At 32.6% G+C, this 12,509-nt stretch overlaps 6 protein-coding genes across 6 annotated transcripts; 3 read left to right on the forward strand and 3 right to left on the reverse strand.

The window, feature by feature from the left end:
• Window positions 1-30: 30 nt before the first annotated feature.
• On the forward strand, window positions 31-5,344 carry RH39 (DEAD/DEAH box helicase family protein; the record flags this gene model as incomplete). The annotated part of the gene is made up of 2 exons (XM_757821.2): window positions 112-204; window positions 239-5,344. 2 exons carry the CDS (start codon window positions 112-114, stop codon window positions 5,342-5,344), a joined length of 5,199 nt encoding a protein of 1,732 aa, XP_762914.1.
• A 143-nt stretch (window positions 5,345-5,487) lies between these two features.
• Window positions 5,488-6,500, reverse strand: TpMuguga_03g00791 (Snf7 family protein). The gene is made up of 3 exons (XM_061305782.1): window positions 6,344-6,500; window positions 6,017-6,219; window positions 5,488-5,920 (listed from the first exon to the last, which is right to left on the reverse strand). The coding sequence occupies exons 1-3, from the start codon at window positions 6,426-6,428 to the stop codon at window positions 5,552-5,554; spliced, it is 657 nt and encodes a 218-aa protein (XP_061160916.1). The 5' UTR covers window positions 6,429-6,500; the 3' UTR covers window positions 5,488-5,551.
• Window positions 6,501-6,533: 33 nt separating this feature from the next.
• On the forward strand, window positions 6,534-7,316 carry TpMuguga_03g00792 (putative integral membrane protein; the record flags this gene model as incomplete). The annotated part of the gene is made up of 6 exons (XM_757823.2): window positions 6,534-6,579; window positions 6,614-6,678; window positions 6,718-6,861; window positions 6,894-6,977; window positions 7,011-7,068; window positions 7,134-7,316. 6 exons carry the CDS (start codon window positions 6,534-6,536, stop codon window positions 7,298-7,300), a joined length of 564 nt encoding a protein of 187 aa, XP_762916.2. The 3' UTR covers window positions 7,301-7,316.
• adat2 (Cytidine and deoxycytidylate deaminase zinc-binding region family protein) lies at window positions 7,113-8,226 on the reverse strand. The gene is made up of 6 exons (XM_061305783.1): window positions 8,063-8,226; window positions 7,923-8,033; window positions 7,722-7,890; window positions 7,567-7,642; window positions 7,417-7,514; window positions 7,113-7,386 (listed from the first exon to the last, which is right to left on the reverse strand). The coding sequence occupies exons 1-6, from the start codon at window positions 8,117-8,119 to the stop codon at window positions 7,349-7,351; spliced, it is 549 nt and encodes a 182-aa protein (XP_061160917.1). The 5' UTR covers window positions 8,120-8,226; the 3' UTR covers window positions 7,113-7,348.
• Window positions 8,227-10,902, reverse strand: TpMuguga_03g00794 (uncharacterized protein). The gene is made up of 3 exons (XM_757825.2): window positions 9,773-10,902; window positions 8,374-9,743; window positions 8,227-8,306 (listed from the first exon to the last, which is right to left on the reverse strand). Exons 1-3 carry the CDS (start codon window positions 10,761-10,763, stop codon window positions 8,250-8,252), a joined length of 2,418 nt encoding a protein of 805 aa, XP_762918.2. The 5' UTR covers window positions 10,764-10,902; the 3' UTR covers window positions 8,227-8,249.
• On the forward strand, window positions 10,804-12,505 carry obg (50S ribosome-binding GTPase family protein). Its single transcript, XM_757826.2, has 11 exons — window positions 10,804-11,040; window positions 11,154-11,357; window positions 11,422-11,577; window positions 11,618-11,676; window positions 11,706-11,754; window positions 11,786-11,863; window positions 11,912-11,993; window positions 12,028-12,181; window positions 12,213-12,324; window positions 12,356-12,422; window positions 12,454-12,505. The coding sequence occupies exons 1-11, from the start codon at window positions 10,951-10,953 to the stop codon at window positions 12,486-12,488; spliced, it is 1,086 nt and encodes a 361-aa protein (XP_762919.2). The 5' UTR covers window positions 10,804-10,950; the 3' UTR covers window positions 12,489-12,505.
• Window positions 12,506-12,509: the final 4 nt, after the last annotated feature.

Raw genomic sequence — 12,509 nt, forward strand, 5'->3', positions numbered from 1 at the left:
AATTTATCAATTTTCAAACAGAATATTTTTAAATTTAAACCTCGTGTAAATTAGTTTTGACTAAAATTAAAATGAAATCATTTCCGTTGTATACTATGTGTATAAAATGAAATGAACCAAGATGTTCACATAAAGCTGAAATTTCAAATTATCGCAATATTTGCCATTTGTACCATAGACTGTATAATATTAAACAAGAATCCTGTACGTTTTTAATTATCGAATAATTTTAACTTAGATACATGAGGGATTCATTACACATCATTTTGGAAATGACTATAAAACCTTCCAACTGAGGGATTCCTTAATAGTGGAACCACCTTTTGACCCGGGAGGAATCATAGTGCAAAAGGAACACTTTAGAGATTTAAAGAATGTATTCTTTTTCAACGTCGCACATAAACTTAAGGAAGGAAGGAAGCTGCTTGACTTATTTACAGTGCCTGTAAGTAAACAAAAACTGGCATTAGAACATTTAAACTCATATTTTACTAGTAATTTTTCTACCAAAAGTAAAGAATTGGCTGAGATCGCGTCGGACTTTGAAAAATCAAAATGTGAAATAAAGGAAACAGTGAGGAAAATTGGAGATGTCTTTCTTTCAGAAATTGAGGATAAATTTGAATATGTAGAAAATATTACTGATCTCGAGGTTCTAAATAGGCAGGTTGAACTTTTATATGGAGCTGATTTAATGGCCTCATACATTCTTCTGTTTACTCCAAGGTGTGTTAGAAGTCTTCTATATAAGTACATTTGGAGTGATCATGCCTTTATAGACTCTGATAAGGAGTATCTGTGTTGTAACTGGGTGGTTAACGGAGGAGTTCATGACACTGAACTGCATAAAAACTTTAGTTTAGATGAACTTACAAATGAGGATTTGGTAGATATAATAAGGTTACATAAAAATTATTTAAAATTTGTGAAAGTAAGGTCCCGGAAAGTTTTGAGGACTTTGGATAGGAAATCACTGATTTCAATTTTTCAAACTATACTAATGAAAACGGTTTGGGCACACTATATTCATGAACCTTCAAATATATCAATAGAGAATAAGAAGGATAAGAAAGAAGAGGCTAGTGATAAAGGTGAAAGTTTAAGATTCGATAGAGAAGAGGAAGAGGAGGATGAAGAATTTGGCGGGAAGGGACATTTGGATAGTATATATAATTGGATAATGAAGTATAAAAATAGACCAAATATTGACATAAAACGAATACGATATATTGAGAATAACGAATCTAACAGTTTGAAAGATACATTAAAAACACTAGGCAAACTGTTAACTGCGACTAAAGAAAACCTCAGCAAAATTAACAAGTCTCTGTATAACCACTACAAGAGAATGAGAAAACGTAAAATAAAAGAAATAGACTTTGAAACATATGTGAAGGAGGAAGCTAAAAGAGAAACCGAAGAGATAAAGGATTCGATAGAAGTACTTATAAATTATTACAAGGAAAATTTGGATGGCCTGAGTGGATTGTACGGGAGAATAAAAAAAGAGGAAAATGTTAAGTTCATGAATAACTTGATAGAATACGAAAAATATGACCTGCTGAATCTACTATTGATATATTTACCAGCGTTGCCTGAACTTAAACAAATCACAGATAAACAGGTCTACCTAAACTATGTGACCCTGAGTAAGGTAACATTGGTTAAATTAGTCTATCTAGCAATGATCAGAACAAGCCCAGTATATGTGCCATTTATTAACCACTATTATTCACTAATAGATAGTGAGGAAACTGATATTGATGAGACTAAATTAGCTAAGGAACGGGAAGAGATTTTAAAGAAACACGCTGAGAACCCTACCACCATTGATGACACCTTGGTGTTTGAGTTGGAAGAAATTGATACAGTAATTAATAAACTAAGTGAAGTGGATCCGCTGAGTGGGAAGAAAACTGTAAACCTGAGAAAGATGAAGTTAGATGATAATGTAAGGGAAGTAGTACTATTGGGTACTGGAAGAACTGAACAAGTGACTAAATCGATCCTAAAACACCCACCACACTTTCAAATTGTACTAAAGCTGTTAAGTAAGAAAACTTATTCGAATGATGCTTTAAAAGAAAATTTGGACTATCTTAAACAAAATTATGGAAATCGAGCCCAAGTCCGTGTCAACGCTGAGGATGAAAATTATCAACCCAGATCATCTGAATCTGAAGAGTTGAAGAAAATAATAAGGAGTAAAAGACTTGAAAATGTGCTGAGCCTTTTAAACAAAGATGAATTAGACCAACTTTATTCTCAGTTTCTAAAATACATTTACCCGTTCAGTATTGTTAGTAAGGAGGATTTAGGTGCAGATTTAGATGAAGTGCTAGGTCAACGAGTGTTAGGAGATGAGTTACTGGGAGATGAGAATTTTCATATAGTATATAATAGTGATCTACTAAATGTTATGAAGGGTGATATTAAGTCAGAACAAGACGTGATTGGGATCATGAAAAACTACTTAATCTCAATCAAAAATAGAGTTTGTGATACTGTTAAAGACTCAGTGCTATCATTTCTATCATGCTCTAATCCAGATTCTGAAGAGAAGATAAAGGAATTATCAGAAAAGAGCGATGTTGAAGTGATAAATGAATTCAAGAAACATTTAAATGATATGGAACAAGATCCAAATAATTTGAGAATTGAATATAAAGTATCACAGGATTCTAAACCAAAAGATAGTTACTTTAAAAGGACTAAAAACGTGTTTACCATTTTACCAACAAAATCTAAGAGAGATAATTATAGACTAAGAGACTCTAAACTGTATAGTACAGAGGAAGATATTATGTTCATAAAACAGCCATTTTCAGACATTGATGATGAAATTGGTACTGTTAACACAGTTGGTGGTGAGAGGGTGGTATTTAAGAGGAAGAAAGAAGAACCTTCAATTGATGATATGTACAAGTTTATTTTGTCTAGAAACATGACTAATGCCCAGCGAAATAGGATAGAAAAGTTAAATTTTAGTGAAAACGCAATTGAAAACTGGACAAAACTGGGGCTGAATAAAACGATGGCAATCTCAGCGTTATCATACCTTTCACATAACTATGGGAATAGTCTTGATAACATGGTGTTTAAGCCGAGTCTTATACAGAAATTAGGTATTGAAGAGGTTTTGAATAAAAGTAGAAAGAATCTGGTAATTTCAGGAGCAGTTGGGGGTGGCAAAACCTTGACATACTTACTGCCAATACTACAAAGATTAAAAGAGGATGAGTTAACTAAGTTGAGAGAACCCTCATCACCGAGATGTTTAATTATAACTCCAACGACAGAGTTGTGTTCAGAAATATTCACTGCGGTAAAGAAACTATCACATCTGGTGAAGATAACTGGGTTGCAAGTCTCAAAAGGAGTCAACAGTAAAACTATAAAGGATAAACTTAAAGGATTAGTAGATGTGGTAGTTGCAACGCCGTCGAGATTACTAAAATTTAGGAAACATTTAAAATTCAATAAGCTTAAATACGTGGTGTTGGAAGAGTCAGACTGTTTGTTTAATGAGGGTTTCTTCCCATTAGTCTACACAATTTTACAGCAGATACCAAATTACTCACATATCAATAAAGAAAAGAGCGCTGAAACTCAAATCATACAAGTGGCTTCAAATATCAATTATTTGAAGTTCTTTGAATCCATACATAAGTCATTCACAAAGTTTGTCAACAAATCCACTAGTGATAGTGGCACCAGTAATAGTACTGATGCTAATGAAGAAAAGGATGTGGAAAGGATAAATTTGGTAAAGTTGTTTGGAAAACATAAGAAGAGACTTGAGTTGTATGAACACATTGTTAGTTACTACTTTAAACCGCTGGAAAATGAACGCAAAACCAGTAACCGTTCAAATGTCAGGAACAATATGTTTGACTATAATAAAAGGATAATTGAGGACCTGATTAACAGCCATAAGGTTGTGGATGAAGTTGGAATTACCAGACCATCGAAAGGAGTAAAACACATGTTTATACCAGTGGAAAAGGATAAAGTTAGAACACTAATCAATATTCTTAAATATGATATAAAGTACCCAATAACCAAGGATTCAACTGGTACTACGAACAATGATATAGATGAAACATCCAATAATTCATCCATAAAAAGGAAGAAAATAATTGTATTTTGTAGGAAAGTTGACGCAGTTAGAGCTGTAGATCATTATTTAACAGAGTCAGGGTTTGCCCCAATGTCAGTTCATAGTAAAATGCCATTTGAGAAAAGACAAGCTAATTTCAAGAAATTCGGAGAAGCTAATAATGCAATACTAGTAACAACAGAATTAATGAGTCGAGGACTTAACTTGGATGTTGATATTGTGATCCTATTTGACTTCCCATTAAACCCAAATGAATACATACGAAAATCATCACTTCTAATGCATTCTCCTCTGTTATACACACTCACTACAGAAAAATCACATGATTTTAGTCAATATAGTTCAAATAATAATTTTTTGGAAAATTTGAACCAGGGTGATAATTCCGTTGTTACGGGTAGACAGTTTGCAAATTGTTGGGATACTCAATTTGATTATATGACTCCCAGTAACCTTTTGATTGCAGAGAAAAGGTGTATAGGCCTAATTGATAAGAAGGATCAAGTGTTGAGTGAAGCAATAAAAAGAAGTTTAAGTATTGATTACTTCCCAATAAATAGACTAAGTTCCAGGAAAAAGGATTATAACCAGATTACAGGAACCCTCAAGTATTTAACCCAAGCAGGAGGATATTTTAAGTTCATGAACCACTTACGTAAATTGCAAGTTAAAGGCACGTTTAATCCAGAGGATATGTACAAATATCTGGATGATTTCAGAATAATAGTAAAGGAACAGTTTGTTAACAGTTTTAAGAAGGTGAAGCTGAGGCGTTTGAAAATTTGTAAGAGGAGGAGAGAACTGATGAGGAAACTTAAGATGTTGAAGAAATGGAATAAAGCAATCAGGTTAAAACAGAGAATAATCTCAGAAATTGACCGTAAGAAGAGGACAAAGGATTACATTTACGTCAACTTTACAAAGGATGAGAGGAGTTGCCCACCACTAAAGCTAAAGGAGATAAAGAAAGTACGCTTTGAAATCCTTAAACTAAAGCTTCTTAAAGGTTCAAATTCTGAAAAACTACTCAAAAGATCACTAAACCAGATCCTTAAATTCATTAATAGACTCCAAATCAAGTTAATTAATCACAGACGTCTAACCCAAGATGAAACCCAAGAAGCTGAACCTGTACCTGAAGCTGAACTTAGATTTAAGTTTATTGAAATTGCGAAAAGTGATAACATTGATAAAAAGGTCAAAAGAATATGTTCTTTAATATAATATACCAAACTAACAGTTATACACAGATTTATTGTATATTACTATATGTACTATATTTTGTATACTATGTATATGTATAGTGGTGTAAGTATATCAGCGAGTATAATACTTATAGTACGCATGGTATATTTAGTATAGAAAACAAACTGGAGCAATTAAATTAATAATTAACACAATAAAAATCATTTTAATGTTAAATTAAAAAGATCAGGCCATAATTTGTGTAGGTTTGGAGGTGAAGAAATCCCTGTTAGTGTAGGTGTTTTCGCTGGAAACAGACTTTAGTTTACTGAGGTCCAAATCGAAGCTTTGTTGGTCATCTTCATTAATTTGAGGGTAGTTATGATCAAAGTTCATTGAGTTCATGTCATTAGTGAGAAAGTCGAGCTCCTGGACAAGTTCAAGATCATCGATCTCGTAACTACGAGTTATCATGCCCAATCTCTCAGAAATTTCTTCCAAATTACGCTTATCAGACTCCATAAACGAGTCGAAGTCTTTCCTATTCAACTCCTTACTTATTTCAGAAAGTAATTTATTGCCAATCTCCAAATTACGAATTGACTCAACTTGGAACTAATAAATATTCAGATAATTTGGATCAAATTGAAAACACAATTGTATGTAAATATAATATAACTAATAACAATTGTATGTGTAAATAAAAGGTACATTTGCGGATTCAGTATCGGAAATGAGTTGTAATATTTTGAAGCATAGTTCATCGAGGATTGAAAGTTGCTTTGAAACCAGAGCTTTTCTCTTAAGAACAAAGAGCGCGTTGGTTCTATCGTTTTCTTTAACGTATTTTAGACACATATCATTGAATTTTGATAATCGATCCTGGAGCGACTCTCTTTTCTCCAGAAGTCCATCTAAAAATAGAATCGTTAAAATTATCAAAAGATAACAAAAGATAAGGTAGAAATTAAAAAAATTAGTAACTGGATAATAAAGAACATGTAGAAGATGATATGTAAAATTTAAATGTGTAAATACCTCTTAAGGATTTAAGCTTGATCATTTTGGAACTGTAGGTGGTTTTAGGCTTCCTAAAGCATACAAAAAGTCTAGAAAATCCCATCGTATAACCGAGAGAAAAATTATGATACAAAAAAATAATGATCGTTATCTACAACAATAGTGTGGTTTAACACTATCACCTGTGAAAATTCAGTGAATATAAAAAATGGCGGAGAAGAAGCCCCTGAGTGAAGTGTACAAAAATGTAGTTTGTAAGTTTTAAAGTCAAATTAAAAGATTCTTTAGATTCTGTGCCGGATTTATACTCCTACAATGATATCCAAAAACTAATGGACTTAAATATCCGAGCGGTAAGAAATAATCAATGGAATACAAAATTTTTAATTTAGGCATTTAAAGAAATTGGCTTAAAGATTGATAATAAAGTCATTTACTTTAGAATTTTCCTCTATTTAGTCATGAACGCACTCGGGGCCTACATCACCTTCTTTGTTCAAGTAGAAAAGTCAAAATTTTTACTAAAAGTTATGTTGGTAAGTTAAATAATCATTATTTTCTTGATTAGATTGTTTTTTTCTCTGTATTTTCCCTCTATATCGCCTACGATAAGGTTCTTTTAAGAAGGGCGCATTTTGTCGTAAAACTCAAAGTAACCTTCGTTCTCTCATTATTATAACTTTAGAACTGTAAAGTATTAGTGTGGACAAAGGTTAAAAGGTTAAAAGGAACTTATGAGATCAGTACGTCATGCCATAGTAGACCATAGAATATAACTAAATGTGTATACAAATTAATTAAAAATTAGAATATAAAAAGGGAGGTTTGAAGAATAAAGCTGAAACCTACACATTACCACTGGGCGATTTGTTTTTCTCAGACGGAGAGTGCGATTACGATCATTTTGTAAAATTAATGGAGAAGCTCAAACCGAGGCTTCTCAGTCTTGATACAAGATCTAAGAAAAAGGACTAATTTTTTATACATTTTATACACTTCATTTTTTCGTAATATTGGTAGTACTTAACTCTTTAGTTTTCGTTTTCTGGAAGGTTTTGGCGCTAAATAATAGTATAAAGGTATGAAATTACCTCTGGGATTTCCTCTAGAGTAGAAAGTTTGTAGCAGATTTACTGACTCTTCTGATAGTAAACCTCCACAACACTTTATAGTAGGTAGATCACCATTCCTAAATATAACTTTACTTAACTGAATGATTGGAGGAATGAATAAAAACATACGATAAGTGTAACGATAAAACGGAACCACAACCACCAAACTTTTCATTTTTACATCCATAATACACTTCAGTCAAACCTTAAAATAGTTATTTTAGTGTAAAAAGTGTAAAACTAATTAAAATATAAGTAACTAAGAGGGAGTAAAAAGAAAATACCAATGAGTTGAAGTGCTGTGGTACACATAATACAAGGTTCACAGGTAACAAACAGAACAAATCCTGAACAAAACTCTCTAAGTTTCCCAGAATCTTGTTGTGACTTGTAACCGTTTGGTTCCATGTCAATTAACTTATTTATGGCCTCAAGTTCACAGTGCCAAGTGGACTAAAATATTAAGTTCGATGGATAAAAATTACATTATATGTCAAGTTTGTAGCGTTTGACGAAGAAGCCACTACCTCTCTGGTAGCCTTAGAAACTATGATACAGGCAACTGCAACTTCCTCCTTATCCAGAGCTTTTTTGGCCTAATAAATATAAAACAGATAAAAATCACCTCTTCAAGAGCCAATTTCATAAAATTTTCTATTTCATCCTCTGTAAACTCCTCCATCACCTCAAACAAATATGAATCGTGCTAAAAATCAAAAAAAAGTCAAGCAAAATTTAAATTATGGATAAAAATAAATATAAAAAATTATATTAAGCATGTTTACAAAGTATTAAATAAATGTGTAAAATTTTCAATATGACCAGGCAAGAATCCAATTTGCACATTTCAAAATAGAATCTTTCATTGCCTACAAATTTTTTACAGTTTTATATAAAATAGTTATAAATATAGTATATAAATGGGTAGTTTGGTACTTGTAGTTCTAGCTTTGAAGCGTTTGGTTTTTTCATGTAAAAATGCGATGAAGCTTCTTTGAAGACCTCAAGTACTATGTCAACTCCTCTGTGAAATGTTGTTAGAAGATACTGTTCCCGGTGATTCTCTGTGTTGTGTTCTGAAGGCATTAACCTGAAATCCGTCTGGTTATTCATTAGAGTTTTAAGCTTTTTTGGCATCTCATTTATTACATAATCAAACATATTTATCCCCTTGTGTTTATTCTTGACAATATTATAACGATTAGCCTTTGCTGAAGAAATGAAATTGCTTATCATTTCTTCTGTGACAGAATCAGACTTCAGAACTTGATCAATAAGGTTTGTCCTGTTTGACTCCAATAAAAGAGTAGGAATTGATAGCTTCGTCAACTTTTCAAGGTCTACATGAGTGCTATCATACAATATAAGGGATTGTAAAACCTTTGAAAGGGGTTTTACCAAGTTAACTTCTTTTGCTTTTTTAGCCTCCTGATGACTTTGAACCAATTTTATATTCTCCAAACCGTTCAAAAGGTCTTCAATTATTGGCACTGATTGCCTCCTCATCAATTCTTCCATTCTTTCAGTGCTAAATCGCTCAATTAACTGATCCATTTTCTTCCCCACCTCTTCATTTTTCTTCACTTTACTATTATCTGAGAAATTAGAATACTTTGATATAGTGTTCAACATTGAATTGTTAATGTAATTAATGATTAAATTGGCTTGATCACCTAGTGCAACGAATGAAATACGGTCAACTTTGTAAGCACTTTGAACAAGCTTAAGTAATCTGTTCAAGAGTACAAAGTACCATTCGTCTCCTTGATTTATTATGGGAATATCAGGGACAAAGACTAGTCCCTTGGAATTTATAGCTATTTCATCGGCTAAGTATCTTATGTTCTGGTCTCTGTAACCGGCCTGATTTGGGAGTAAAATCGTGCCTATAAAAAAGTCACCTTCAAGTGGAATTTTCTCAACTGTCTGTCCAATACAAATATCATAGTTACGCCTAAAAGCTATTGAGTCATTTACTACCACAGAACCCACTTCATCAAACTTTATAAACTCCTTTGGAACTGAAACATACACTCTCAAGTTATCCTCTAAACTTCCCATTGAATTCTTATCCGTACCAACTTTAACAGGGTTTCTATCATCTATTGTGAAAATAGGGTTGTTCTGATCATTTTCTGCCATTTTTAAAACAATTTCAGGATATTTAGAAGATTCATATTTGTCGATATCATTTAACAAATCATTGTGTTTATATTCTTTAATGTACAAATCCTTTGACTCACTTGAATTTTTAGCTATTTTGTCAGTAGAACCGTCAAACGCTGGCGAATTTGAATCAAAAAGCCCTACACATATTTGTAATTATAAAAATTACCTGTGGTTGAGATTGGAGAGTCTGAGAAAACGGCCCTGAAATCAGTGACAAACTCTTCTGGCGCATTCTCAGTATAGTATTTCTGTGCCTTTTCAAGCTTATTTAGTGAGTCATTGTAGGAATTTATCTCGTCTTTAACCCAATTTTTAAGAGGAACTTCCAAGAAATACCTGCACATTTCATCCTCAAGAACTACATCCGCAGAGTCTTCCTGGAACTCTTTTCCAAACCCAAACTCATCTTCCCCTTCAAATTTCTCATAGTATTCCCTCTCAACCGTATCGTCTGGCTGATTATTAGTTAGTAAAGAGTTTAACTTAATATCATCCTCAGGCGAGTCTGTGCTAGTTATACCACAAATACGATTATGCTCTTCCCTATTCTTTTTAGCCTTGTCTAAAATTTCCTGCAAAGTGTGAGTATTTTGGGATTCGGTATCCAGAAAAGTTTCACCAACTTCGTAAACGCGGCCTAAACAACGGTCTGACCTTGGGGTATCAGGGAGGTAATTACGGATCCCAACGGGGTCCAAATTCTTGTAAATGGTGTTCATACTGGGAATTTTAGTCTCATAGTACTCAGTCATCAACTCCTCATCCGAAGAATCCATAGGCACATCTTCAAACCAGTCATATTTCCTGAGGTCATCCTTATCTCCTTCCCTCTTTAATATCTCAGATTGAGCAGAAATCAGTGATGATAATTCCTCGTTTATATCAGCTCGGTCGGTACTAACTATACCCTCGGAAGGAGAGTTATTGTCAGTAGTTTCATTTGAAGGGTTATTTGGTGTAGAATCACTTGGAGTGGAGTGATAGTGTTGATTGAATTTTGTTAAACAAGGCGAAATATAGCCCAAATTAACACTTCTGATGAGTGGAATTCTCAACTTTATAGACGATTTCTTTAAATGTGTAATACATTCTGAAGAATTATGCGATGAAATTAAACCATAACCAAGTGATAAAAGTAAGGAATTATTAATGTTCATTTAGAATTCATCAAAGAAAATTCTTCATCCTTCCAACAATTTTTAACAATAAACTATCATAGTTTTAAATTATTTAAAATAATGTACATGTTATCAACAAATGTGTAGATTATACAAAATATTATTATTGGAATCCAAAATTGTGTGACACAATCTTAAATTTTAAAATTTCTAAAATTAATTTTTAATGGGCAAATTAATAAAAAATGTAACGGAAAATGTTTATAATGTCATTCCTAAACCTTCTAAACCTTTTGTAGATATTAAACGTATTAAAGTATGATTTTTACACATTAACACTTTGAAATCATACCTTTATTAGTTATATATAGAATAATATTAGTAATAATATATTCATTATTTATATTGATGATAATAATTTAAACTTAGTGCATTGGAGGAAAGGGAGGTGACGGGGCTTTGGCCTTTTCTAAACATGGTCCGCACCATCTACTAGGTCCTGGTCTCCCAGTAGGCGGAAGAGGTGGAAATGGAGGCAGCGTTTATGCTGAACCTATCAAGAAATTGAATGAAAGATCTGATTTCAGCACTATTCCATCAGTTGTAACCGCCAAACATGGCTCAACAGGCAAAGTATTACATTAAATCCTCTGTATACTGCATACAACACATAGATTACACATCTAATAATCTATAGGGTAATAGAATTAGGGGAAATAATGGAGAGGATATAATATTAAAAATGCCTATTGGTAGTCTGATATATAAATTTGAACCTTTTGGCGATTTGGAGAATTGGAGGAATTTGTGCGATAACTGGACCAAAACCTTAATCGCAGATTTTGACTCAACTGTACCAATTTTATTCCATTAAACATTTAAAAATGGTTTAGGAGTGTGAAAGAGTATTACTGGCTTCTGGAGGATTAGGTGGTTTGGGTAACAATTTTAGGTACTTTAAACCTTGAACATTTAGTTTAGAACACCTTACGAATCGGAATTTGGCACCGAACCTGAAGAAAACTACTACGTACAACTCAAATAATCTTATTAAACTTTAGGAATTACAACTAAAATTAATCGCCGATGTTGGCTTATTAGGGTTACCAAATGTTGGAAAATCAACACTTTTCTCAACAGTATCTTCTAAATTACATTAGTAAATGAAGAAATTGATATTATTCTAGATAACTCGATGTGTGAGTAAAGTTGGTAACTATCCATTCACAACCTTGTCACCCTATGTTGGATATATAAAATTTAATGATGGTAGTTGAATTTTGAGTATTTAGTGATTTATTAGGATTTGATTTAAGTATCGTGGATTTGCCTGGAATCATAGATTGTGGAAAAGAAAACTTGTTCCTAGGTCATCTTGAGCGTGTCAGACTAATTTTATATGTAATTGATCCCTGTAATCCAACACACAACTGTATAGATAATTTTAACACTCTCAGGTATCCATTTAGATTTTATAAACTATTTTAGGGAAAAATTAATTGGATTTAATTTGGCTGAAAAGCCCTTCATAATAGTAACGTCTAAGATGGACGTTGCATGTAAATTATCTTGTCAAAGAACTGACGAACTACAACAATACGTATGTAATTATTAATTAACCTTTAATTTAGCTGTTTTCTATTGGAATTAATGCCCCAATTATACCAATCAGTGCAAAGTATAACATGGGCCTAGAAAGTAACACCTGATAAACACAAAATTAATATAGGCTTGGTGAAAACAATGCGAAAATCACTAGAATAATGTATATTAACCGATTATACT

This window comes from Theileria parva, assembly GCF_000165365.1.
Source record: "Theileria parva strain Muguga chromosome 3 map unlocalized ctg_531, whole genome shotgun sequence".
Taxonomy (NCBI): Eukaryota; Apicomplexa; class Aconoidasida; order Piroplasmida; family Theileriidae; genus Theileria; species Theileria parva.